Here is a 27,891-nt window from a genome sequence, read left to right as displayed (position 1 = left end):
GCAAATCTGTGAGTAGAAAACAATGTATATGGGATTTGACATGACTGGCAGTGAAGGTTTTTTCCTTCCTCCCCATCCTCACCTTCTCCCAGGAATCCCATTTTCTGGTGGAACAAACATTGCCAGCAATGAAGGCACCAAAAATGCCAGCATCAGTGACTCCAGGAACACAAGTAACATCTTCCAGTAGCACCTACATACTTCCAGAACCTGAGGCCCATTTAAAACAAACAGCCTGAGGTGCACAGTTGTGTCTCTTAACTTCTGAGAGCCCGAGGAGCATGTGCAGGTAAGTGTGTCCCAGAGACACTGGGTCTGGTGCCACCACCCACCACAGGAAAGCTCTTGAAAGCTCTTTTTCTTTTCTTTTCTTTTTTAAATCTGTCTCAGCTCTGGTTCCAGAATTTAAATGCAGATATACAAAACATATATTTTAATGCTTCTTAATCAGCAAGAAACTGCAAATACATCTTTGACTACAACTAGATAATATAATTTCAACTAAGGCTATACTGTAGCTTCTGAGTCTTCATCTGAACTCCTGCAGTTACTGCTTTTCCTGAAGCCTTTCCACGTGTAACCCATGAAGGTTGGGCTGATGGGCAGGAAGCTGAAACACCTGTATTTTTTAATGAAGTTCATGCCAAAAGGCAAATCATAGGTTTCCATGCCATCCAGTGACTTGCTTCCTTTACCGACCCCTTTCTTCCACTTCCGTATTCCTCTTTCTTCAGGGCTTCCTAGAGGTCAAAACAGAAGAGAAATTATAAGAAATAAGATATATATACACACCTGAGTGTGCTTATGCAAACACACATATATAGTAGAGGTTATGAGAAGAGAGAAACCCCCCCAAGCCTCAGACACTGCGTTCAGCAAAGCACTGGAAGATCTTCTAGACTCAGAGAGGCAGGAGGAGAGGAAAAAACAATTTACTGGAAATAGTTATTACCAGTTTCCTTTTGTAATTGGAAGCTGAGGGAAATTTTTGCTCTCAAATGAACAGAAGCATGTTTGGAGCTTAAAAGATTTCTGCTGTGTCTTTGAAAGAAGAGTTTTCTGGTTTGATTTTAGCAGCTGTTTTCTATGTTTAATAGGATGGAGATGTTACCCCCCCCCCAAAATTCCAAGTGTTCAAGGAAACTGAGGCACGCAGGTGTGATGCAGCCTGCTCTAAGTGTTAAAGAAGTCCACAGCAAAAGAAGTGGTCTCTTCTTTTCCCACCTCCTGCCTCCATAAACTGCTGTGCTATCATAAAACAACAAGTTGACATGCTGACCTGGAATGGTATTATCCAAAATAAACGCAACGCAGCCACCCACAAACATGGCAGTGGTGAGGAGGACGTTTAAGACTTGATCAATGCCTGCTATTCCTACAAGGACAGGGAAAAAAAACCATGGAGAATTTGAATTTTTATCATGCACATATATATCTTATGGACTAGCACATGGGTCAGCTGGGAAAACCTGCTCATGAGTTCACCAAGGAACCTGCTCAGCTAGGGCTCTTAAAACCACGTGGGAATAGGTGTAGAACTTTCAACTAACCTAATACACCATGGGGACCCATCCTTTCCCAAATCATACCTCCATGAGCTTTCACTTGCTTATAAAAATGTAATAAGCTTTTACTTTTTAAAAGGACAAGACTTCCTAGCACCAAGAACACTGCATTAATACCTCATCACCCGACACTGCTTGAACGGTCTACTTTTCTGCACAACTGAAAGTAGGTTAATATGCTCTTAAATCTGGTTTTGAAGTGATAAAGAGTTTTAGTTAATCTCTTCTTTTTAAAAAAGTACTAAAAAATCCAGTCAAGTGATCCTGTAGAGAGTCTTCCCTTGATGACACACACTGCTGTCATGGCCACTGTCAAGAAGACAGTCCTCAAGGACAAAGGCTCCTCTGTGAATTCACCCAAATGGTAATTGAACTAACAGTCTGAAGCTGAGATCATTTAAATTCACATTCAGCACACCCACCACAGTGCCAAAACCTTTCAAACCCCCAAAGCACATTGCTAGCCTCCAAGCTGCCTTGGTGTCGGGGGAGGCAGCGGGTCTGCCAGCAAGGTGGCTCTGATGGCAGAAGGGATGGACCTTGACAACATTCCTGCATTCCCTTGAGAGAGAGAAATCACTTTGTGACAAGCTCACAGACCAGGGTGAGGATGAAGATGGGGTGCAGACTGCCCAAGAAGGCAGCAGAGAAAGATGACCAATGGAACAGTGTTATGTGTTGTTTGGTTGATATTATAATAAAGAGTCTGTGCTGTTGCAATAAAGGGTCTGGAGCATTCTAAAGCACACTGGTCACTGAGTGGTGTGTTGTGTCTGTCTCTACAATGACACCTTGGTATCTCCATTGTTCTTTCTAGGGGCATTTACAACTCAGATTCACCTTTCTAGTCTCTTTTCCAGTCCAACCAGCAATCACCTCCTTCCATTGCTCTACAATTGTATCCTGAGGAAGCAGGACAACTCCAGATGTATCCCACTGAAACATTCAATTCAGGGCTCAAGATCCAAATTCACCTCTGCACACACCTGCCTTGGTATCTACAGCTTTTATTGCCTCCATAATACTTCGATTTTTTAACCTTATTTACCTTTCACCTGTCTTTGTCCTGGTATGTACTTTGCATAGAATCATAGAATTGTAGGGGTTGGAAGGGACCTCAAGAGATCATCGGGTCCAACCCCCTGCCAAAGCAGCTCCCTAGGACACATCACTCAGATAGGTGTCCAGATGGGTCTTGAATCTCTCCAGAGAAGGAGACTCCACCACCTCCCTGGGCAGCCTGTCCCAGGGCTCTGTCACCCTCACTGGGGAAAAGTTCTTCCGCATGTTGGTGTGGAACTTCCTGTGCTCCAACTTGCGGCCATTGCCCCTTGTCCTATCCCCACAGACCACTGAAAAGGGGCTGGCTGATTCCCCCTGTATCCCCTGCTTCAGATAATTATAAACTTTAATTAGGTCCCCCCCTTAGTCTTCTCTTCTCAAGGCTGAAGAGTCCCAGCTTACTCAGCCTATCCTCATAGGGGAGATGTTCCAGGCCCCTAATCATATTCGTGGCCCTTCTTTGGACTCTCTCCAGGAGATCCCTGTCCTTTTTAAACCAAGGAGCCCAGAACTGGACACAACACTCCAGGTGGGGCCTGACCAGGGCAGAGTAGAGGGGGAGGATCACCTCCTTTGACTTGCTGGCTATACTCCTCTGGATGCACCCCAGGATCCCATTGTCTCTCTTAGCCACCAGGGCACACTGCTGGCTCATAGGAGTGTAAAGTGGAAGTACTGCTGTGTATAAAAGAGCAGAACCCCACGTACCTGTGACGAGTGGGTTCTGTTTGAGATAGCTTGGGAGGACAAGGCCAAAGAAAATGGAAAATCCAAGTACAAACAGGTTCCGAGAAGAATTCAAATCGATGAACTGGAGGTTGGACAGACCCACAGCTGTAATCATCCCTGAGGACAAACAGAACCAGTCTCAGCTTTTATATAGTCTTTTTCTTCAAAAAAAATAGCAACAAACACAGCACTGGAGTGAAAAATAGAGACACCCACACAGTACAGAGAGGAGAGAAGAAAACATACGTTACCAAAGAGAGTGCAGAAGAGGGCACCGAGCACGGGGTCAGGCAGCGACGCGAAGAGCGCGCTGAACTTGCCAACCATCCCAAGCAAGAGCATGAAGGCTGCTCCATACTGAATGACCCTGCGACTTCCAACCTGCAGGAGGAACAAAAAGGAAAGGGCATTGGGAAAAGGCTGCCCTTAGTCCAACTTGACACCTTGTCTTTTGCAGCTCAAGCTTCTTTTCAAGCCTCTGGGTGTGTTTCTGGTAGTGTTAGAACAGGGCACTGGAGGGCTCAGCTGTCACATGGCTGCACTCAGATTCCAACATAACAATGTTCATGAAAATAAAACCAAAGGGAAAGTCATCTTAAAAACCATCTGCAACTGCTACAGCCACAGTAACCATGAAATGCAGCACAGTGCCAGAACAAGGAGATGGCAAACAGATTAACTGCAGTGCAAATGGGTAAAGGAAATAAACCCCATGTGTAGCTGCCCTTTTACAAAGAACACGTGTGCCAGTCACCTACCACATGGTTCCCCTGAAGGAGATGTAAGCCTGATCAACTGACTTGGTATTTATTGGCTTTGTAACATCCCTCCTTGAGTTCAGAACTGAATTCATAGTCAACAGAATCGTTTTGGTTGGAAAAGACCTTTAAGATCAAGTTCAAACCCACCACTAAACATGTCACTAAGCACCACATCCACATGTTTTTAAAGCCCTCTGGGGACAGCGACTCCACTGCTGCCCTGGGCAGCCTGTTCCAGTGCCTGACAACTCTTTAGGTGAATAAACTCTTCCTTTTGGTGAATAAACTGTTCCTGATCTCCAACTTACCACCCCCACACTTGTTCTCCTGTATGTGCCACATGATGGCACTCATGATTATCTGCCCCACAACCCTCCCCAGCTCTGAGGTCAGACTGACAGGTCTGTTGTTCCCCTGATCCTCCTTTTGACCCTTCTTGTAAACAGGCCTCACACTGGCCAACCCTCCAGTCAGCTGGGACTTCCTCAGTTAGGCAGAACTGCTGAGAAATGATGGATAAACTCACCCCATATGCAAATCAAGGCTGGCTAACACTGTGAAAACAACTTCCTGTTCTTATTTTAAGCGTTCAAACTTCATGGCAGCATTTCTCTGACATAATGTTACAGCAGGAGCTGACAAACCTCAGTGTTTGATATTTTAATGGTATAATATTTGCCTAAGAGGTACACCAAAGCCAAAGCAAAAACCTGTGACGCTGGTAAGATGGTTTCTATGAAACCCCTTTGGAGGTCTCTTGTTACAGAGTATTAAGCTTGAAAGAGAAGTTGATATTAAATTGTTAGTCATGTTTAACTGAGCTAAATGAGGGGGGAAAAAAAAGATACAGCAGGCATGTTTTGGGTAAAAATGACTTCTGTTCCCCATACACTTCACTGTTTAACTGTCAGGTGAGGTGTGTTCACCCATGAGCAGAAGCTAGACCAGTAATTTAGGGTGTTCACTGGAACAACAGAGGTTTGCTTGTACTTTTCTCTACTTTTTATAGAGATCTTAGGACTACCAGTATCTGTCTAAAATTATCCTCCTGCATCAAACTGGCAGATTATCTGAAAAAAAAAAATGGGGATGTTGGTGACATTTACTTGTGCAAAGCAAATGCCCAAGGCAAACAAATTAAGCTCCTTTTGAAAGTTCCTGAAAGCATCCTGGTCAGTATTTGGCTCAAGGTACATATTTATTCCCAGGCTCTTTATGGGATTATTTTGGAGTGCATGATATGGTCCCGAGGAGCTTACTGGAGCAACCATTTCCTCATCAACATTATGGCATAAGCTGTCTATACATTTGCTCCAACTAATCAGATTTAATTAACTCTCCTCTCATCAAATGAAATCCACTCACAGACTTGCTCAAAGACTTTCCAGTTGAAGCCCCAAATTTAAATTCTAAGCATAATCATGTCCTGATTTCAAGGGAGGTAAATGCCCTTTCCAATGTTGCACTGGTATAACGGGGTCACCAGAACTCAGTCTTTATGAGCACTGAAGATTTCCTCTCCCAAATAAACAGCAGAGGATCTACATGCAAAAAAGATCTATTTTGATATAAATTGAAGTTGAATACCTATTAGGATTTTAGGAAGGAGTACAGCCATCCAGCTGTGCCATTCTGCGTTAGGCAGAGAGAATATTCTCTCTTCCATCACATGCTCTGAACACACCTAACTGTACTGAACTCTGTTCTCTGTAGCAGCTGCCAGTTTAACATTCATTTTTCACTGTCCCAAAGCAAGTGTACACTCATTTGTGGGGTCTGTTAATAAAAAAAGTGTTGTTCATTCATATCAACTCCTATGAAGTAACAACAGAGAGGAAGCAGAACAGAATAAACCTTTCTTTATCAATTTTTCTAAACAAGTTTGTGGCTTTTTTTCCCCCCCTCCCCTAGGAAATTTCCATCAGCAACTGAATTGAAGACTCCTACAGACAGCAGATGGTGCTATTAGTATTTATATTCCACCCTAAAACCAAACAGAAACATCCTTTGTGCAGGAAAAAAAAATGGCTGAAGATAAATTCATCTCTATTGGATTAAGTCAGAGGGATGAGTTATTCTAAGTGGGGCACATACATTTTCTGTCTGGTAGATTTATAGCTTCCAAGTGAAGTATACCACAAGATGTAGGCATTTATAACATAAATGACTCTTCCTCATTTTCCTGTATTTCTTAACAAGGTTAAATTAACAATACCAAGCAAATCTATCTGCAGCCCAAGGTCTCCCAGGTCAGCCAGGTGTTAGAGCACACATCCAGTTCCACACGTGAACAAAGGAATTCCTCAAGTGCTTATATATTTTGCTGAGTAACACTCCAATAAATGTGTAATCCCCTATGCACACTCAGTGCTTTAAAAACCTATCATGATGGAAGCATTTCCAGCACATTTAGCTTTGATGATACCTTGACTGCAGCTCCTGTTCTAGCTGAGTCAGCGTAATGTCCTTGTACAGACATAGATAAGACTCAAGGACCTCAAGTTGCATTTCATTGTGTTCAAGCCTGGTATTAAAAATAGTTGGTTCTCTGCTGGTGCCTTCAGAGCCCAGACATCAATTTCTATACAATTTTTCTGGGTTATCTAGAGCACTCTGCCATTAGCCAATGGCTAGTACAGCCAAGTTCTGAGAATTCAGAATGCTGTGTGAAGTCTGTCTGCACACAGTACTAAGTAGTGTGGTTTCCTGGAAGAGGATTGTGCTGTGAAACATGAAAATGGCATGAGGCATCCACCAGAGGAGATAAAATGCTCAAGTCTCTGAGTCATCAAGGTAAAGCACGTACCTTCGTGATGCCCAAGACACCGATGTTAGGGCTGGAAGATGTGGATCCATTCCCTGTCCCAAATACTCCATCCAGAACACAGGAGAGCCCCTCAATAAAAATTCCTCTGTAAATCACAAACAGAAAATCCCCTCAAACATCAATTAGCACAGAGTCACTTCAGAGGGTGCTTTATGACTGTATGCCTCTTGAGGCATCTGTCCCACATGAATGGTTATAATTCATGCTTCAAACTCCAGTACACTTGGAAAACCAATCTGAGGTCTGTTTTCCATGTCTAAGATACCCACGTTCTTAAACTGAGGAAATTACAAAATAATTCAAGTCAAACTTAGAGCTCCTCTTGATTCTAAAATTGCATTTCAAGTGAATTTGACAAGCTATCCCTGATTCCAGAACCAAATCTGGGAATTGGAAACTGTACTATTAACTTCTACAGACTCCAGCAGGAATAGGACTTAAGTTTCCAACACTAAACTTGCAACAAAATAATTCAGCACAACAGTTGCATCTTGTATTTCAGCTCCTTGGCCCTGGTGCTCGACCAAAATGTAACACTGAATCTCAGAGCACATTCCTGTCTTATCCCAAGGGGGAAAAAAAAAGTAAGGAAAAAAGAAAAGTAGCTTTAAATACTGAAAAAAAAAATATCCTTTTTTTTTACAGACCTGTTTATTGCATGGATAGGTGGAGGAGGAGCACAAGACAACCTGGCACAGGCATAGTAATCTCCTATTGATTCAATAATGCTAGCGACAACCGCGCTAAGCATCCCGATTACTCCAGCGGCTGAAATCGTTGGCAGTCCCCACTGAACTGTGAAGAAAAGAAAACTGAAATCTCTCATGCCACAGAAAACAATTTAGATATCAAAACACACAGCAATTTATTCATCTTTAATGGAATCAAACTCCCTTCACAGTAACACAGCCTGGCAAGCTCAAGTTAGATGAAAGGAGCAGAGGAAAAACCGCCTCACCGACTGCTTTGATCATGCTTGGAAAAAACCCAAAACCCCCTAAACCCCACCAAAAAAATGCCTCCTGTTCAGAAGGAATTCAAACTACTGCTTGAAAAAACAATTCTGATCAGTGAGGCAAATGCCACTTAATTATTACTGCTCTAAAAACTCAAGTCTTTGGTTACAAGTTTAGTCTACTGAAGGGAATGGCCAACGATCGTTGCACAAACACCTTCCAACTCCACATTTTTTGTAGAAGAGAAAAGATTAATTTAAGCCTAGTAAAAAAGTTTGGCACGTTTTCCACAGCAATTGTCTCCATGCTTTTCTCTCCTGGAGATAGATGAGCCCCTCACAACAAAAGGAAGTTTAAATCACACAAATGTGAATGGACAAGGCTTCATAGATAGGAAAAGGCTACTTGGGGTAGAGACGTTCTCTTCTTTCCCAAAAGCTCCTATTACGCATCATGCAAGAACTGCTTTAGAAGTGGTTTCTCCTAAGAACTCATCAGAACCAAAGGATATTGAGAACTGCACCAAAGCTGCCTCATGTCAGTGGTGTTCTTAACTATTTCTATTCTTCCATGCCAGTAGAATATTACTCTATTATTAGCCCATTAATTTCTGAGCAGCAGTTCACAAGGGTGAACGAGTTTTGCAACTCCATCCCATGCCACAAGAAACAGCCTTTAACAGCTTTAAACTTAGAAGTGGCCAGCAAAAGAGCACAAACATCATGCAAAGCATTTCGTGTTCTCTTGTAAATGCTGTTGTGCCCTTTGATAAACATTGATTGGCATCCTCTGACTTGCCATCAGCCTGATCCCAACACTGCTTCTGGAAGTCAGGGCTTTTCTGGGTAGTTGTGATGTTGGGCTAAGTCAAGAACTGGTGTGTTTGGGGTAGGGAAGTGGATGAAGCTGGAAAAAACTCTACACACTACTGATTCCTCAGACAAGAAGAATGAATGACCTCAGTAGCTCTACAGGAGTCATGAGAATCCATCTCTGTTACTGCAGCTGACCACGGTCTGACCAATACAGATAAATCAACCATTCCCTGAAAATCCATGTTTTATACACTGCCATGCTATGGTACTAGAAGTGAGGAATTAACTAGATAAACCCTGCAAGTGCCTTCTACAAACTCAAGTTTCAGAGTTTCTTGGGTGAAACCTTAAGGTATCCAATTAAAGAGAAAAACAAGAAAAAAAACCCCCATCCATCTGCACCTATGACACATACTGAGGAAAACCAGTGCATATACTGAGGAAAAACCCAGCCACACTTCTGAAAGCAACAGAAAGGCTGCTCACAGGCATGTTATTAGAAAATGAGCCCTTAAACCTGACATACTTACAAGGATAAGGAACCTTGAACCAGGGAGCTACCAGCAGCACCCCTCGTCGGGCGTCTGTGCGAGCATAGAAGCCGTACTTGGAGCTGTCGGGGGGAAAGACGTCTGTGACAGTGAAGATGAAGCAGAGCAACCAGGACACCAGGATTGCTAAAATAATCTGGGAGAGGGGAAAAGAAAGAGAAAAAGCTGCTGAATATTGCCAGTGCTGGTTGATTTTAATCAACAGCAAATAGTTCCTGCAAAGAATATCTATTGCACACAGCTGAGTGGGATCTTAAGTGATATTTTAAGTCTAAATAAGCAGTAAATCCTGTAAGAGATCTGTTAGGTGTTTCCCCACAGCCCCTAACAAAGGTGTTGTTACAAAAGCTTTAGAATTAGCCTCTTCTCTCCCCTAACGAATGGGAAAGCCTCCAAATGGGCACTTAAACAAAACAGTGAATTAGTCTCAACTTTACCAGAGAAATAAAAAGAAGTCTTTCACATGGGGAATGGAGGATTGCTTTCAAAAAGCTGGAAGATAATGATCTTGCCACATCATTTTGGAAGGCTCAGCTCAGGCTTTCACTGCACATGCATAAGCACACCTTCTTCTCCATCCCCTTCCCTCCCCTCCCTGATCTTCATCAATTTGATGACTCTTCATCAGATATGGATACCAGAACAGGATATGGCAAGACTATGAAACTACTTCCTGTGGCAAATGAGCCATTTAGTTAAGTTTCCCACGAGTCCATTTAAGCTTTTCTCTCACCTTTGTGATCTCTTGTATTATTATTTTTTAAAAAGGTAAAATCAAAACCAAGAAAAAAACCCTCCAAGTTAGGTTTGAATTGGTTGGGTTTTTTTTGCCAGCTGATGAAAAGGTTCAACTACTTACAGGGAACATCTTGAAAAGCTGCAGCCTGTATGCTGTCCATCCTTTCTTGGATTTGTAAATGGGTAAGGGAAATTTGACATTTCTGGCATACTGAGAAAACAATAATACTAGGAAAATAGTCCTGAGGAAAAAAAAAAAGAGAAGGGTGGGACAAGAGAGACACATCATTAGCAGCAGTATGTTAGAATCCTTCTCAGCATAAACCTGTTCAGACTCTTCAGACAGAAAATCATAGAATCATAGCCTGGTCTGGGCTGGAAGGGACCCCAAGGGTCACAGAGCTCCAACCTCCCTGCCACAGGCAGGGACACCAACCTCCAGGCCTGGAGCTACACAACGTTGCCCAGGGCCCCAGCCAACCTGGCCTTGAACATCCCCAGGGATGGGGCACCCACCCCCTCTCTGGGCAGCCTGTTCCAGCCCCTCACCACTCTCTCTGCAAAGAACTTCCCCCCAGTACCTAATCTCCCCCTTCCCTCCTTCAGCTTCACTCCATCCCCCTTGTCCTGCCAGTCTCTGCCCCTTAACAAGCTGATTCCCCTCCTGTTCCTCTGCTCCCTTCAGGGACTGGGAGGCTGCAATGAGGTCCCCCCACAGCCTTCTCTTCTCCAGGCTGACCCAGCCCAGCTCCCTCAGCCTCTCTCCATAGGGGAGCTGCTCCAGCCCTCTGATCATCTCCGTGGCTCCTCTGACCCCTCTCCAACAGCCCCACATCTTCCTTGTGTTGGGCCCCAGCTCTGGACACAGGACTCCAGCTGGGGAGGGCAGAGCAGAGAGGGACAATCCCCTCCCTGTCCCTGCTGCCACCCCTCTGCTGATGGAGCCCAGGATCCCATCGCCCTTCTGAGCTGCAAGAGCCACTGCTGGCTCAGGGGAAGTTTCTCATCCATTAGAACCCCCAGGTCCTTCTCAGCAGAGCTGCTCTCCAGGAGCTCTTCTCCCAGTCTGTGTATGTGTCTGGGCTCACCAGTAGCCCAGTTTATTACAGGTTTTAGATGCCTCATCATGCATTCCTGCCCCTCCATCAAAAGTGATGGCTGTACAAGTCAAAAATTAATTCAACTCTACAGCTGAAGTCAGTATCCACTGCAATGACAAAAAGCCAGGGCAGGTTACTCGATTCTGAAGTAGCCCAAACCAGTTCTCCTACAAAAAGGCTACACAGAGAGCTCAAGCTGTCCAAAGCAGCAAAGCTTTTCTGAAACTTTAGATTGTTTTTATCAGCTGACTTAAAATGAAGAAGAAAAAAAAAAAGCTGATTTTAAGCTCTTCCCTCCCTGTTCTGCCCAGGATCGGTTTCAGTCTGTAAGAAACAAAACAGAGCTGGTTTTATTCTCCCTCAATCTCCAGGAACAGAGCGCTCTGCACAAGAGAAGTATCATTCACAGGCTCTACCCCCAACTTGAATCGAGTGACAGCGGCACCTTTCCCAGGCATTCAGGAAACATTTTGGCATCCCTCCCATTATGGAAAGATGGGCTCTGCTTTGAGAGGCTGTCCAGCAACCCTGAGGAGAGGTGGCCCTGAATTATGATTTATTTTGTACAGAGTTGTACATAATAGAATAATATTATCTTACCATTATGTTTGCTACATAGCAGGGGGACTTACTGCCATTCCTTGAAGTATTTCCAAACCTTTAAATGCCCACAGAAACAGACAGAGAGGCAAAGACCAATTCCAGAATAATTTCCCTTTTTACACATCACTCTGTGGTGTGTTTTACAGATTAAATTATTCCACTTTGGCACCCACAAAACAAGCCAGGTCAGAGAACTGTTTGGGAAGCCAGAAGTCTTGCCACAGCTCTTACATGGGCATTGTCCTGCTGTGCTAGACAGCAATACAGTGGTTTTATCTCTTCAGACAGTCAAGACAATTTCAAGTGCCACATCTCTGAGAGATGAAGTAACTTCTGAATGGCTCTAGATGGCCAGGGAGTTATTTTCAACAATCCAGCACAGTTTTGCCTGGCATAAGCCAGAAATACTTATTGATTGGGCAATATTTAAATCCTATTCCTAAATTGATTCTTTTTTTGCCCCATCTGCAAAATGTCAACTTTAATTACATGTTTCCATGTCCAATTTGCTAAAGGTCTGCTTGATTGATTGAACATTAGTCCAAACTTACACAGGATTTGTTTTACAGAGAAGTGAAACGTTCCTTTGGGTCAGCTGCTAAACATAATAGAATTACAAAACTTTTCATGCTGCTAACAGCTGAGATAGAAGAGAATTAAACAGCCCTTTTAATCATAAGCTGCACTTACAGAATAGTTGACATGTTCAAAGTACTGTGCAAACAGATTAGTCAGATCAGAACCTGATCTCATCAAATCATTCCTTCCGCTTTCCAGAGCCTGTGCTAAGTTAGGTGCTCTATGCTGAGCAGAACAACTGCTTCAGCCCATTTCTTTTTCCCTAAAAGGGGGGTTCTGTCCTTATTTCCATGGTCAGCCACAGCATCTCGCAGGAACTCCATGTCTTCACCTTATTCCCTTTCACACCACCGATCTCAATCCAATTCCCCTGGCATCTATACCTATGGAATCACACACATCAAGCCCTAAAATTTACTCAGAAAGCCTTTTTGGCTACTCAACAGCAATCTGCTTGTGCCTCATGGATGGCATGCATGGAAACACACACGTGCCCTGTCATCACAGACATTTCTCTTGGCTATAGATAGGCAAACCAGTAATAATGACAAACAGACCACTACTACCAGTGGTATCTGTTCACTTTTGCAGTGAGTAAGAAACATACCCAATAAGGAGCATAAAAACAGAAGTCCAAATGGTTCACTTGTGTCTCTCCAGTGTTTTGCTAAATCATCTTTCCTACAGCACTGAATGACCCCCAGCCAATGGCTCCTGGACCAACTACTCTCCCACAAAATGCTCCGCTCTCCAGAGCTCACCTTCCGCTGGTCCTTTCCTTCCTTTCCTTCCTCCTCTTCTTGAGTTGCTGCTGTCCTCATTCCAAACTGCCAGCTGACCCTACCCAGACCCTCTCCCATTCCTGCACGTGGTACTTCTCCATGCTGGGAGCACTGCTACGCTTACCTTTGGCAACCAAGCAAACTCTGGCTTCTCCCTGGCACCCCAAGATTCCTGGCATGATAACTTACCAACTGGGACCTTAGGCCTAAGCCAAGAACTCCAGGGAGTACTTACAGCATAGCGATACCCCAGTGTTTGCCTGCTCTTTCTCCAGCAGCTTGGAAACCGGAGAGGCCGATGAGAGCAACAGTTGGCGTGATGGTCAGAGGTCCAATGTATCGCAGCAGGGCGCCGGGAAGGCCGAGTAAACCGATCACCACTTCTATCAAGGAGGACATGATAATAGCACCTTGGATCTGAACACACAAGAATGGGAAAGAGATACTTTGGTTAAATCTTAAAAGCAAACCCAAATAATTTCTTTTCTGCTCTGGATTACAAACTGCAGTTAAAAGAATTCAGTGACACAGAAGAACTCAGCAATTTTTTTTGTCATAAAACAGCTCATTATGTTTAAGTGACTTATTGCTTAAGCATAACACTTATGGTTTTCTCCACAAAACTATTACACAACAGACCAGTGGGCCAGTCTGGTAGCTGTGTGGATAGCACATCACACTGTCAGACAGGAGACCTGGGTTCCAGGCTAACCTTTAAAGCTCTCAGATCGAACCGGCAAGGGTTGGTGGCGCCACGGAGGTGATGCTCCTAGCTCCTAGGGGCAGAGTGTGTGCTGCATTGTTCACAAGTGCTCCTTAGAAGCTGGTATAGAGCAGCGTTGTGGTCTCAGGAGACTGTCAGCCCTCTTGGCTGCAGGGCTCTTGGCAGGATGTAGCTATGGTTTGAACATGGGGAAGAGAGAGGGGTTGTTTTTAATTAAGAAAAAGTTTGCAGCCCAAAGCAACGGGATGGGAGATAAATTCCATGACACACGCCTTAATTTGGACTACACTATCTACCACTCTAGTGTGATGCCTGGGCACAACCCTCATCCTGGGCTCTGCAGAGCATGACGAAGTTCAGACTGCAGTGCTGCGAGTGGAGAAGGAGTTCGATAATACTTCAGCAAGTCTCTCAAGAGAAATCAACATCTTATTGGAATAAGTCTCCAACTTAGGACACCTAGAGATGAACCAGATTTGCTAACTGCATATTTACCTTCCACAGGACAGCCTACTGAACAGAGTGACAGCAGGCAAGCGGCCTGGGAGCAGTAGAACTGCTACCAGTGAGTACAAATCACAACTCGCTCGTGCATTTTACTGCACATCTTTTGGTAGGTTGTAACTAACTGTATTTGCTGTCCAGCAATGGAACAAGCTGAAAAGATGGAAAACTTCCATGAAATGTGTAAAAAGAAGTATTCAAATGAAAGAAAAAAAAAAAAAATCACAGTGAAAGAAGAAATTACCAACTTAAAAGATGAGAACACACAGATGGTCAAGGTGAGAAACTTAACTGGAATTGGACAGATCAACAGCTAAAGGCTACTCCTACATTACCTCTCGTATTCTGGGATACCAGATGTGCTCAGTGTGAAGCAGTTCTGTGGTTCCATTTGTAACTGTTATATCTTACAAAAAAGAAGAGAAAAAAAAACACACAGGTATTTATTCCTCAGCCACTTTGCCATCATTTAATACAAAATAAATCTCTCCTGCAGCTGTTGTCTGACAAATGAACCTTCATTTACACACACTAAAAGTTCTGCAAATCAAGTAACAACATGTTTATGTTCCCCCAAGAGCTAACCACTAATTTCCCTCACTGTACTGAAGTGGAAAAAATTCAGAACTTTCAGAATGAAAGGTCAATTAGGGATTCTTCTCCCACTCCAATAAATGGATGAATGGAGAATTACTCAACTGCACACTAGGAATCAAGTACTCCAACGTTCGTTATGCACCAATTTAGGTCAGTCACTGCATGAGGAACTGACCCGTGGCAACAACCCCATCTGACACCTTCTGGAGGTTAAATGGTTCAAGAGCAAGATGCAGCAGAAGCTCTTTTTGAAAACCTGAAGTAGTGGGAAAAATTGCCAAGCCATCAAAGGTTATCAGACAGGATTTTCTTTCGATGAGGTGTGGATCAGGATATCAGAAATACCCCACACAGCTCTACTAGAGCACACCACAACTTCCTGTACCTCTTGGGCACTGAGACCCATGTACTACTTCCCAGTAACTAAATCTAGGAAAAAGAGCTAAAACTTTTCCCAGAGAGAAATTGTGAAAGCTCAAAGCTAAGGCTGCTATAGAAAAAACATCAAAAAAAACTCATTAGAAGGTAAGTGAATAAAAAAAAAAAGAAGTGTAAACACATAAATAATAGAAATATAAGTTATTAGAGAATCAAAAGGACCCCCTGGGAAGAACTTTAGTTAGAAGCAAAAGGCCTGTGCCTCTGTACTGCTGCCTTGCACTTCCCACAGCCTTATTACTGAATAATCAGAGCCCATGAAAAAGAAAACTGCCAGAACTCTTTCCACTTCAGTTTTCTAACCCCAGCTAAAGCAAAAGCCCCCTAACTCAACCAGTTCTACAGCACATTTTCCATGCAAATAACTTCAAAACCTTTCAGAATGAAGAAGTTAGAGAAAAAGTTAAAGTGAACATCCAAATACTGTCAAAACTTGCTCTGCAAAACCTGTCAGGTACAAGTTATACAGGTAAAAACTCTGGTCTTGAGGCGATGCTGAATGTTACTCAAACTTACTGCTACTCCATTGAAAAGGGCTCAGCTGGACTCACTATTCCAAAAACCAGAAACACTGATAGTCTTGCCTTTCTCTACACTGTTAAACTAATTGGTTTACACTACTGCTAAAATGTCTTTGGTCAACATGTTTTATATTAAAAACACCCACCCACCAACAGAATTCCACATGGGCATTTTTAGGGATCTTTTTCCAGGGCACAGACCTTTAACACTGTAAAAGGAGAGAACTCTTCACATTCCCTCCTCATTACTTCCACTTATTTCCCTCTCAGAAAGTCTGGCAGTTGCACTATATGCAATATGAGTCACCTTGTCACTCAAACTTCAACAAGCATAAATGACAATTACCTGTATTATTACATTTCCACTTCTCCAGGGAGAGTATTGCTCTAGCAGGTGCTAAGAATGCAAAAGCACTCGCTTGGAACAAGGGTAACCTGGAGGAAAGGGAAAGAAGAGATGTTGACATTTCTCAGTGTTACAGTGCTGGCAGTTAGGTGGTTACTCATCCTCAAAGTCATCCTTTACTAGAGGTTATTAAAAGTGTAAACTCTGAGAATTTTGTATTAAAAAGAACAAACATAGAAATATTAAGCCTTCCCAAACCAAAGCCCTCACAGGAGACATGCCATGCATCAAGTTATTAATACACCACCTCTAACAGACTATTCCTGGATACCTGCACACAGGTACCAGACATTGACTGATGGTTTTGACTCAGCAGTGCAACAAGGATACAGATGCACGTTCTGATGTACAGCCCAGACTGCTGAACATGCAGCTTTTACCATCCCACCACATTAAAACAGCTCTTTGACAGTGCAGTACACAGTCTGCATACCCACCACCTTCCCTCTGCATGACTTCCAGTACAGTCATTTATACATTCACCTTTAAGTGTATGAGTAAATAACTATTAGGTTGATAAAGGCTGATTAGATGTTCCAGGTGGCTACCAACAATAAATACAAACGCTACAAGAATGTCAAGATGACATTCTTAGCATTGGTGTTTATCCTTCCCAAAAGGTTTAAGCTCTGAAGAGCATCTACCAACACTAACTACTTATTTATTGAACCCACCACAGCTTGCATAAGGTTACAGGTATTCAGCTTAAACACAGAGAGGATGTACTTTGAACTATTCTGTAAATATCCCCATTAATGGATTGTAATAAGATTCTCCTCAACAGCAGATCTCAAACTGCAACACGTGGAACACTTCAGTGCTCACGTGGCTGTAGTTACCACACTGTGTTTATGGCTGTTTTACAGCTGCACTGAAGTGCCTTGATGCCAGTGCAAACACCAGTAAAGGAAAAAAGAATCTGTAGCAGATTGAAATAGAGAGCAGAAAAGGCACAAAGGAGGCAAAAAAAATATGCAGGGGGAAAAAAAATCCTGTACATACTTAGTATAAAAGAGCAAACTAGAAGCCTATCTCTAACGGTGGTTTGGAAGTTCACAGGCAGAAGTTAGCACAGCTGAACTACCACTGGAAGGGACTTTGGGCCATAAGTAATCTAAAAAGCTGACCCACCTACTGCAAAAGCTGAAAACTGCATTCAGAAGTCGAACTTCATAAAACACACGAGTCCCCTGAGCACGCCTGACCCGCGTGTAACTCCCTTCTGAGGTTCTTCAAGCCCAAACCAGAGCTTTACCTTTGGTGGAGGAACGGTGGGTAGCTAGGAGTGAATGATTCACCTTATTTGTCAAGGTTCATTAAGCAAACCCAACAAGCTGATGCCCATGGCAAAACATGCAATACCTGTAACAAGCTGTTACTTCTCCATCCCACCTACGCAGCACTCTGTCCCCTCTAATGATTTTGTAAGTATGCATTGCAAAAACATTCTCCAGGGATGAAGTCAGCAGGACTGAGACTTGGGTGCAGACTGGGAGCTTTGGACCACACAAAATACTCTGCATATATATAGTGTGAGAAGGTCTTAGCATGTCTCACTCAGCTCAGCCTTTGTATGAGACAGTTAACCTGGGATATTTGCCAAAAGGGCCAGTAGATTCTAAATATTGTGGGCTTGGCTGGTTGATTTTTTTTTCCCTAAGCAGATAAAAGAGGTATTTTCTTTTCTTTCCTAAAACATTACTCAATCAGTCAACCAAGATCAGTCTCTTCCTGAAGAGACAGCTGCAGTTGGGAACATGACTTGTGAAACACCTTCCCCATTCTTAGGCCAAGCATTCACTACTTTACCACCAGCTTTTGAAAGGGTTATCATTTTTATTTCAGGTCTAAATGATGAAGTTGCTCAATTTTGGCACCAGCTCTTGTGGAGAAAAGAGCTTTTTACACATTTGAAGTCATCTGGAAATATCTTCATTATCTTAACGTTTCACACAGATGTCAGGCTTAGACACTGCAGCGATGGGCACAGCAGCAAACCTGAATTGTTTAGGTATATTAAAGCTGTATTTGATTGTCTCAGTCATAACTAATTACTCCAAATCCTTGCCAAATCTTTTGGCTTATTACTTAATCTAAATAAATGGCTTGAATTCCTAAAATTAGCATGGGTAACAAGTTGACCACGACTCCACCTCGTAATTGAGCAAAATTCATCTTGAAGGACCTCTAAACCATGGAATTTGACCTTTTGAAACCATAGTGGCTTTTATTTGCTGAAATACTTTGCAGTTAACAGACTTGCCAATAAATACTTTGAAATTCTCACTCAGACAACATCACTGCTATATCCCATCCCCACCCTTACATAAAGCCAGGGTCATGTGTTAAATTGTTATGAAACATTCAACTGGAGAAATTTTCTCCTTTAGATACATGTTCACTTATTTTAAGACACAACTGGCTCTTCAGTGTATAAACACAAACTTCACAGTGCAAGTGGAAGGCACTGAAAAGGCAAAAAACACCCAAACCCAACAAAAAACCCAACCACTGTGGAGGGCAGAGGTGGGATTGCACAGAGGAACAAGAGCATTTCAAAATGATGGGACCACACTGGTTTCTGCAGGAACCCAAAATCACTATATAGTACATATTCTGGAACCCAAAATCACTATATAGTAAGTAATAAAGAGCCCAAGATTAGTTAGGAGAAAACAAAAAACACCCAATAAGCCAAAACTTGACAAACAAGTTTTGTGAAGAGATGTAAGTCTCAGGAAGCTTTTTCTGATAAATTTGAGGCAGAAGAAGATACTTGGAAGAAACCCAGGGAAAACAAACTCCCCTTTGAGTTCATCTCCATCCACAGAGAGAATGAGAACCACTTAGATGATTTAGCTTCTTAGAGAATCAGAAGATTTTAAACTTTGGACAACCTATGGAGGGGACACTCAAAGTTGAGTAGTAAAAGACCTAATCTTCCCAGTTGCTGCCTAGGTGAACAATCCCTCAAGATGAGGGGGGGGATGACAGGGGAAATAACTCCCCTTAAAAGAGTGGTTCAAAACACCAAAGGGCATAGCTCTGCTCCTCTGCCTCCTCTGAGATGAAATACTAGAGAATTTATGATTACAGCAAAGGCAAGTTACCCTAGGAGCACAAAGAGCCAACCAGGCAGAAAAGGAGACTGTTAACTGCAGGTAGTCTTAACTGAAAGAAAATATATTGGGGAAAGTAAGTTTTCCTCCTCCTTTCACTATGTGGTTTTGTCATCAGAGTGAACTTTTCTTACAAAACAGCAGAGCAATTCTGTAAGTTGAGTAAGACATGATAAAAAAAATAAAGGGAAGGGTTTTATCAAAGGAAAAAACCCAAAAAAGCTAAGTAAAGCTAACTAAAATAAGAACCAAAGATTACATTGGAAAGCCTGCACTTTGTAGGTGAAAATCTGATCTACAACTGCAAGTTGTAGATCTACCACAGGCTTGTCTTCTGCACCCTACTGAGAGAACCTTTCCACCCAGAGATTCCATTTCTTAGATAAATTTTTAAAAATTCAGGAGGTGTTTGTCCCTTTTCTGTTGGAATGCAAGAGTTCAGCTCACATTGTTAAATTGAACTGAGTGACCCAATCATCCCAGCAGTCATAACAAGGGAATACTCTTAAAATACACATTTTTCTTCTGGTTTTACTTAGCACTCTTAAGTTACTCAAGAAGATGCAGAAAGAACTCTGCAGGTTTTTGTTACTCCTGGTTCTCACAAGAGAGTCAGTAAAAGTTTAAGTAAATATGTCAAACATCTCCCTGCAGCAATTACTGTCAAACACACACACACATTTAAAAAAAATATTAACTTCATGGTAATAAAATTTACAACTTCCTGTTCTTACCAACACCAGGGTTTTACAAGTACTTGGTAACACCTGAGTTGGTCTCTTGCATCCTCTAAGGAGAACAGACCAAAGGAGAGGTACAGGTATGTACACACATGTGTTTCTTCCCAACTCAAGGAAGGATCAAAACCTGCAACTTGGAACAACTAACAAACAAACACAAATATTTGTTTGGACAGGAAGGTACCAGAGACAGCCAGTTCAAATGTTACCCTCAGTTTCTCCCCACTCCTATAAATTGACAAGTATTTTACAGGAACAAGTACACAATTTGCTGTAGGACAACCTAAATACTAACTGGAATATGGTATCATTCATGAGACTAATAAAATCTGTCAAAATGAGTTACTTTTTACCAAGGAGTATGACTTTTTCTTATCCACTAGAAACACTTCTACCTTCTCTGTCCATAAGGTTTTCCCTCCTCCTTCCCTCTCCCTGCCCCTGCTGTGTTTTCTTACCCTTGGAATGCCTCCTCTGCTTTCAGATCCACCTTATTTTGGGAGCAGCTTTCCAAAACAACTTTCCCTAACCGCCCTGTATTTGACCTGTTATCTTGTGTTTCGTGTTTATCCTTTGAAAATAAGACGACCTCTTGGATTTCAGGCAGCATCCTGGAAATCACAACAGATATCTAATCTTATCACCATCTCACCAATTAAGAAACAAGTGTCAAATCTCACCTGCACCCAAAAGTTGTTTGTAACAATGTAGTGATGCCCACACAGAAGAAAATGGTCCCAATCAACTGGCTGGTAGCCCACTGGTCAAACCCAACACACATGGCATCTGCTAGCAAAAAGGGCACTGCTATAGTTCCACTGAAACATGTTAAGTAATGCTGTGAAGAGAAAAAGGATTCATTAATATTACAACCAATATTAAGAAATAAATCACTTTATGACCATCTGTTTGCTGGCACTAGCTATTTTGGCTTTTGAATCATCCAGCAAAACTCTCCCTTGCTCCTCCTAAGCATTTTTTCATGTATTTTCCTTCCATGTGAAGCTCCCACAAGCCTGTTCCTAATGATGGCTATTTCTGTAAGATAAACTAGGTTATTTACATAGCTACTGTTCTTGATGAGGAGGTATCTAGGTAACTGTGCTGGAAACAGCTTCCAACTCAGAAAAGCAGAGAAATAACTCCATTCACCTTCAACCATGTGAAAAACCATTAGTTACAAATGAACTCAGAGCACATACAAACTAGGCTGCAAATAAGCTATGGAGTACTAGAAGCTGGGTACTCATTAATTCTTTTTTAATCCAAATACATTAAGCAAGCAAACAAACAAGAGTCTCCATATTCCACAGTGCAAGTAAAAATATAATCCCACCAGAACTGCCTGTCCTTGAGGAAAGGCAGAAATAAAAAGGATGCTTTGGAATGGATCTCAACATTACAAATATCCACAAACTCTCAGCATTCCTGTGGGACAGATATTATCACCACTTGAGAAAGAAAGGAGATGAAACAAGCTGTTCTGTTTCACACAAGTGAGTGGCTGAGCTGGTTGTAGGGTCCAGCTCACCTCTGTAGTCCTGCTCATGGCAGAAAGCACACGCTGAACTCCAAGGGGTGTGGAATTTCCCTGCCCAACTTACTGCCAACCCTCCAGGTCCAGCATGCTGCTCCCAAGCTTGCAGAATTGAAATGGAGACAGTAGCAGTTTTAATAATGAAGATTTCAGCACTAAAACTTTATCTCTCTCCATCTTTAATTCCAGAGGTGCCAGATGTCACCTCGTGAAGCTTACTGCTCACTTATTTACTAACAGCAGCGTAGGAGGTGTGGGGTGATGACTGGAGGTAACAGTAATATAAAAGTTAAACCCTGTTATGAAAGGCTCAACATTTACAGAACATCCCAGGGTGATAAGCAGCTGAGATGCCAGGCACCCACTCTGCCAGAAAGATCCTAAACATCCTCCTTTGGAATAAGTTCTGAGGCATTCCTGAAGGTGAATAATGTCAGGGGAGCTCGATGCATTGATCCTGAGACACAGAGGATGGAGCGAAGTGCAGATGCCACTGCCACACTGGAACTTGAGGGTTAAGATGGAACTGAGAAGTTGCATCCCTGCTGTCCCTGGCCCACAACATGCTGTCCTTTTGTTGAATTATAATAGCAGCATAATACCAAACCCCACCTCCATCAATTTTGTTGATCTGTACATGAGGTGAGAGAATTTCACACCAATCCCAATAAAGGTGTATGACTGGAGTCCCTCAGGCTCCACCCTAAAGATAAAAAATGACATAAAAAGAGCCCAAAATCTGAGATATATCAGGGAAGACTCCACTGTGCCAGGGAAGACACCCTTGCTCCTCACCCTGATCCCTGGAACCAGTCGACGGGCTGAGCTTCTCTTCCCCCCATCGGGACACCTTTGGGTAAGGTCTGAACACTTGGTCACACCAAGTGCCTCCCTGGCAAACTCAGGAACCTCTACAGAGTTACTGTAGGTCTTTTAACACGTTGGTAGTTCAGACCTTTAGTATTTACTCATGTTTTGCAGACAGTGAATTTATCCAAAGATAATCTGTGTGTCTGTCACTAGAATAAAATCCTCTTTCAGTGGAGCCTGTGGTGTTCGTGCTCATGGAACACAACCCATCTCCTTTGAGGTGGCCGTGGTAGGTCCAGGAATGTGACTGGGTTGATGGAGGATTTTGTTATTTGTGAACCCCAATCATGACAGTTCAGTGCAGGGAACATGACTGAGCTGGTAATGACTAATTGGGCATATTGGGTTACCCTTAAACACAGCAGGAGGCTAAATATTGAAGTGAATCTCAACACACATTAAACTTTGTAATCAACTTCAGAAGAAACTATCTTAACTCTGTTCTTCCCACACTCCCACATTTGAAGAATGCAATGAGCTACACAGAAAATGCCAGACAAACTTTAAAGTCACAGGGCAAAACATTATTGTTTTGGAACATACCTGTAGCCCCAGAAATATGCAGAGATACCAAGGAGGAACGTCTTCAATAGTGTAAATCATGTCAGTTCTCTGTGCATCTAAACTGCCACTGCTGTCCAGGGTCTCTGCCAAAGAGCTCTGTTTGGATAGGGAGGGTAGAAGAGTTGGGAAGGACACAAAAAACCACAGTAGGTTATCATCACATATGAATAAATTGAATATGGCCATTCCCAAGCACTCCAAGGCTCCTGTAGTACCCCCAGAGCAATGCTGATGTTAGCTTTGCAAAGCCTTTTACCTCTGACAACAAGCTCATCTGCTGTAGCTACTGAACTTGTCTCAACCACATTGACTTCTAAGCCATTCCTGGCTTATTTATACCCACACCATCGTTTGCTTTTGCTTATGATACAAGTGATGTGGCAGCCAGAAGGTGCCCAAAAAAGGCTATTTCAAAGCAGAATGGCTATCCTTGCATAAGAGACCAAAATCATCACAGGCAAGGAAGCTCCTCGTTATGGTAACTGTTCCCCCACTTGATTCTTACTCAGTTTCAGTCTTTGCTAACCTTTTTTTAGCCTCAAGATTTATTATTTTTGCTTCCACCCCACGTTCAAGCAGTCAAGAAAAATGCTACTCATTATAACCAAGTATAAACCATGGTCAATTTGTATTAGTCATGGGGACTTCCTCCAAACCAACAGGAACTGAAGTGAGACCACATCCTGGGCTACCACTTGCCCTGATTTGCAGGGAGCTAACAGACAACTGACCACATGTCTACAGAATCCCTGCAGATTTTCCAGTGAAACATTCCCATTTCATTTCTTCTTTACAACGAAGTGGAATCGTTTCATTCAAATTCTCTGGTTTTGAAATTCCTGAGAACAAACCCACAATGCTCCAAGAGCCCAACTACCAACAACAAAAGCAGGAGGAAGTATCAGATTTTATCATTTCAGCTCAACTACCCAAAAAATACCTTATATAACTAGTGTTCTGACCTAATCCACACTAGAACATAACAAACTCATGTGAAGTAGCCTTATACAAAGACTAGGAACTTTGCCAGACTCGTGATTTCACCTCAAATGGTGTTTAGTTCTTTAAATTTTTATTTTTTTTTTTTTAAATCACAACATGTCCATGGTTTTAGCTTGTGTAATCACAACCCATTTAGCTTATCATCATCTACAAGGTCAGGGAAGCCAAACTGACTCATGGTACTTCCCTCTTACCCTTGATTTCTGTTGGGAAAGCAACTGCTAGTGGGTTAATTCAAATTCAGGGAGTGTGAATGACCACACTGCTATGGAAAGGCTGAGGGTATTACATGGAAAAGCAAAATAGAGAAACACTGATTTCAGAAAACTCCTTTAAACAACACTAAGCACAAAGCAATCTGCTCACCAGGAGCAGCTTCAGTAAGGTGCACATCCTAAACAGAGGGAAAAGGCAAATATAGATGAAGTGTGTGTACAATTACCTCCCCTTAAGTTCCCTGCACCCCATGCTCCATCTGAGAACTCTGCTCCCCAGTGATACTGCCCGTTTCTTCAACATTCTGACTAAGAGCTCCTCACACACAGAGAGGCAGAGATCACAAAGGAAGAGTAAGAATGGTTACAACATCTGCCCAGGAGGCAGGAACAGGGAGACATCAGGAGAAACTGTTTGTTTCATGAATCACATCAGCACTGGCTTGTTGAGGCCATCTAAGTAGCAGCAGAAGTTCAGGAGAATGAACTGTGGATAGTTCCCCACCTGACTGCAGTGAGAAAAGACAAAACACCTACCACTCTGCACAGAGCAACCTGCATCATTCCTTCCAAAGAAGAGCAGAAATGGGATTTTCAAAGCTTTTTATGTTCCCCTGCAGGAAATCAGGTTGTTTAAAAATCCAGGAAGCGATTTGAGAAGACTGAGTGCACTGTTTTGACCCCTGCCTTTCTGAAAACCCATCTTTTGGCCTCTTTTCTACCTTAACTTTGCTAGACCAATATCCAGTAGTTACCTAGTTGTTCCACTTAGCATCAAACTCTAATTTTTCCTCTCAGGTCTGATGAGTCTGCATCAAGTACATTACTTTTTCACTTGCTATTACCTTATATAATATCACCTGAAATACCACATTATATCATGGTCCCCCTCATTTTTGGGCAGAAAAAAATCAGCAACTATGACCTGTTTGCAGCAGGAAGACCATGGCATGTGCAGCTAGTGTATCAGTCCTTTCAGAGCTTTTCTGCTGGGATTGCCTTGATGCCTACACTTGTTTGCAAAGAACAAAAAACATCAGCAGGCACCAAGGCCCAGAACAAGTCAACTCATCCATGGCATGGAGAAAACTCTTTTGGCACACACTGATAACTGCTAACCTCTCCTTTAGAAGGCTGAATTTATAGGTTGAACTTGAGGGCACAATTTTTGCAGCAACATCTGTCCTATCAAGCAAAGTGGCTGGATCAAAAAGCCAAAATATCCAGGCTATTCCTCATTCCTTCCCAAAAGTGAGCCCTTTTCTGCTTTGGAAGGAGCAGCTTTCACACCTCAATCACACCTTTAGCAGATAATGGCTAAAGAGAAATGACATAAAGGAGACACAAGACTAAACAAGGAGGAATTTGAGAGGTAGGGTGAGGCTTGGCTATCCTGTTGATAAATCACTGGGGAGCCACTGGCCCTTTCATATCCCGAGCGTGTGTCTGCTGGTTTAACACACTGACTCTGTGCTGGTGCTTGCCAAGTTCACCATGGCATGCTGCAGGGAGCTGCTGGGAACAAGCTGCACCTTTCTGAGTAAGATAACCATCAGAGGCTCATTCTTTTAATTGGCCAAAGGTGGCAGAACACAAAGATTTTAAAAGCACCAAATAATTATAAACAGGGGGGAGGATGAGACAGAGATAAAGGGGGAGCCAAAATGTTGGTGAAAAAACTCAACACAAACCAACAAAGCCATTCCACAATCCAGAGAAGGAAACTCCAACTTATTTTAAGTGAAAAGCAAGATGAAGGCTCTATTAACAAGTACTAGTGCAAAGGACCAGAAGAAAACTGATTAACTTTGGGGAATAAGACCTTTAGGTAAATACCAGCTGACACATTCACATTAATTCTACTAAGCAATAATCACCAGAGTTGCAGCAATGCAGTTATTTTTCATCTGAGCTAATAGTTTATTGTTTCAGCTTGCAGACAATGCAAGCACTGGGCATCCTCCAGCAATTAAGTACAATTCAGTCCCCTTTGTTAAAGGCTTTTCATTCAAAGTCTTTTGGTTGCTTTTTTTGGTGAGTGATCTCTCAAGGAGAATGGAAAGCCAAGAGCAAACAGGCTTCATGCACACACTTATTTTAAGTGAAAAGCTGGAGGTTTGCCTAGATTACCAGAAATGCTATCTTAATTCATGAGGCTGTTAATTGCTACAGCCCCTCCTTTCACTGTAAGCCACAGCAAAGCTTTAACTCAAGCAGATTTGGTTGACTAAAAGCTCATGGTCTCTTTAAGGTGAATTATTACCCATCACCAAGCTGAGTGGTGTGGTTGACACAACAGAAGGAAAGGAGCCATACAGAGGGATCTTGACAGGAGGAAAGTTGGCCTGGGTGAACCCAATGAGGTTCAACACTGCAGAGTGTCAGGTGTTGCACTTGGGCCAGAGGAATCCCAGACATAGATACAGGCTGGGAGAAGAGCTCCTGGGGAGCAGCCCTGAGGAGAAGGACCTGGGGGTTCTGGTGGTGAGAAACTCCCCATGAGCCAGCAGTGGCTCTGGCAGCTGGGAAGGGTGATGGGATCCTGGGCTCCATCAGCAGAGGGGTGGCAGCAGGGACAGGGAGGGGATTGTCCCTCTCTGCTCTGCCCTCCCCAGCTGGAGTCCTGTGTCCAGAGCTGGGGCCCAACACAAGGAAGATGTGGGGCTGTTGGAGAGGGGTCAGAGGAGCCACGGAGATGCTCAGAGGGCTGGAGCAGCTCCCCTATGGAGAGAGGCTGAGGGAGCTGGGCTGGGTCAGCCTGGAGAAGAGAAGGCTGTGGGGGGACCTCATTGCAGCCTTCCAGTGCCTGAAGGGAGTAGAGGAACAGGAGGGGAATCAGCTTGTTACAGGCAGAGACTGGCAGGACAAGGGGGATGGAGTGAAGCTGGAGGAGGGAAAGTTTAGATTAGATATTAGGGGGAAGTTTTTTTACGGAGAGAGTGGTGAGGGGCTGGAACAGGCTGCCCAGAGAGGGGGTGGGTGTCTCATCCCTGGGGGTGTTCAAGGCCAGGTTGGCTGGGGCAACCTTGTGTAGCTCCAGGGCTGGAGGTTGGTGTCCCTGCCTGTGGCAGGGGGGTTGGAGCTCTGTGATCTTTGGGGTCCCTTCCAACCCAGACCAGTCTGGGATTCTATGATTTACAGTTCTGATGAAGTGGAAGGGAGGAAAATGTACATTTGGTAAAACAGGCTGTGAAGACATGCTTTAATGTCTGGAGATCACTAATCTGAGTTGCACAATTTCATCCCAACACCTTTTGCTCAAGGCAAATTTTATCAGATTGTCCCTTCCCACACTAGTCTGAGCATGCTCCCAAAATCAGACACATGCAGTCACCAACATCTGTCTGTTCCAGTATCAGCACTATCATGATAGCAGATGTATCTGAGACACACAGACGGGTTATCTGCCAGAGACAGAGGATACAGAGGCACAGTGTGGCATTCCTAACGTTCTTCTAAAACCTAGCTCTAGCAGACTTCTGTCTGAATCCCTGGTGAGGGTACATCATAAACTTGAAATTCAGAAGTGAATTTTGATGTCTGAGTTAGAAAAACTTAACTACAGCCTTTGACATCATCCTCGACT

The 27,891-nt window shown here is 43.1% G+C and overlaps 1 protein-coding gene across 1 annotated transcript in view; it reads right to left on the bottom strand.

The window, feature by feature from the left end:
* SLC23A2 (solute carrier family 23 member 2) overlaps positions 1 to 27,891 on the bottom strand; it is a gene marked incomplete at its 5' end in the record, with an annotated part of 29,806 nt that continues 1,915 nt past the window's right edge. Inside the window, 13 exons of the mRNA XM_084273834.1 lie at positions 1 to 740; positions 1,280 to 1,375; positions 3,336 to 3,473; positions 3,608 to 3,737; positions 6,924 to 7,029; positions 7,592 to 7,739; positions 9,246 to 9,402; positions 10,126 to 10,246; positions 13,304 to 13,485; positions 14,632 to 14,702; positions 16,199 to 16,287; positions 20,798 to 20,955; positions 23,068 to 23,184. Coding sequence (XP_084129960.1) covers positions 508 to 740; positions 1,280 to 1,375; positions 3,336 to 3,473; positions 3,608 to 3,737; positions 6,924 to 7,029; positions 7,592 to 7,739; positions 9,246 to 9,402; positions 10,126 to 10,246; positions 13,304 to 13,485; positions 14,632 to 14,702; positions 16,199 to 16,287; positions 20,798 to 20,955; positions 23,068 to 23,184 — 1,746 coding nt within the window. The 3' untranslated portion in view covers positions 1 to 507. The remainder of the gene's footprint in view (positions 741 to 1,279; positions 1,376 to 3,335; positions 3,474 to 3,607; positions 3,738 to 6,923; positions 7,030 to 7,591; positions 7,740 to 9,245; positions 9,403 to 10,125; positions 10,247 to 13,303; positions 13,486 to 14,631; positions 14,703 to 16,198; positions 16,288 to 20,797; positions 20,956 to 23,067; positions 23,185 to 27,891) is intronic.

The sequence above is a fragment of the Gallinula chloropus genome, assembly GCF_964237585.1.
Source record: "Gallinula chloropus genome assembly, chromosome: 21".
NCBI classification, from domain to species: domain Eukaryota; kingdom Metazoa; phylum Chordata; class Aves; order Gruiformes; family Rallidae; genus Gallinula; species Gallinula chloropus.
The sequence above is the reverse complement of the archived record's forward strand: the minus strand, read 5'-3'. Positions and strand labels throughout refer to the sequence as shown.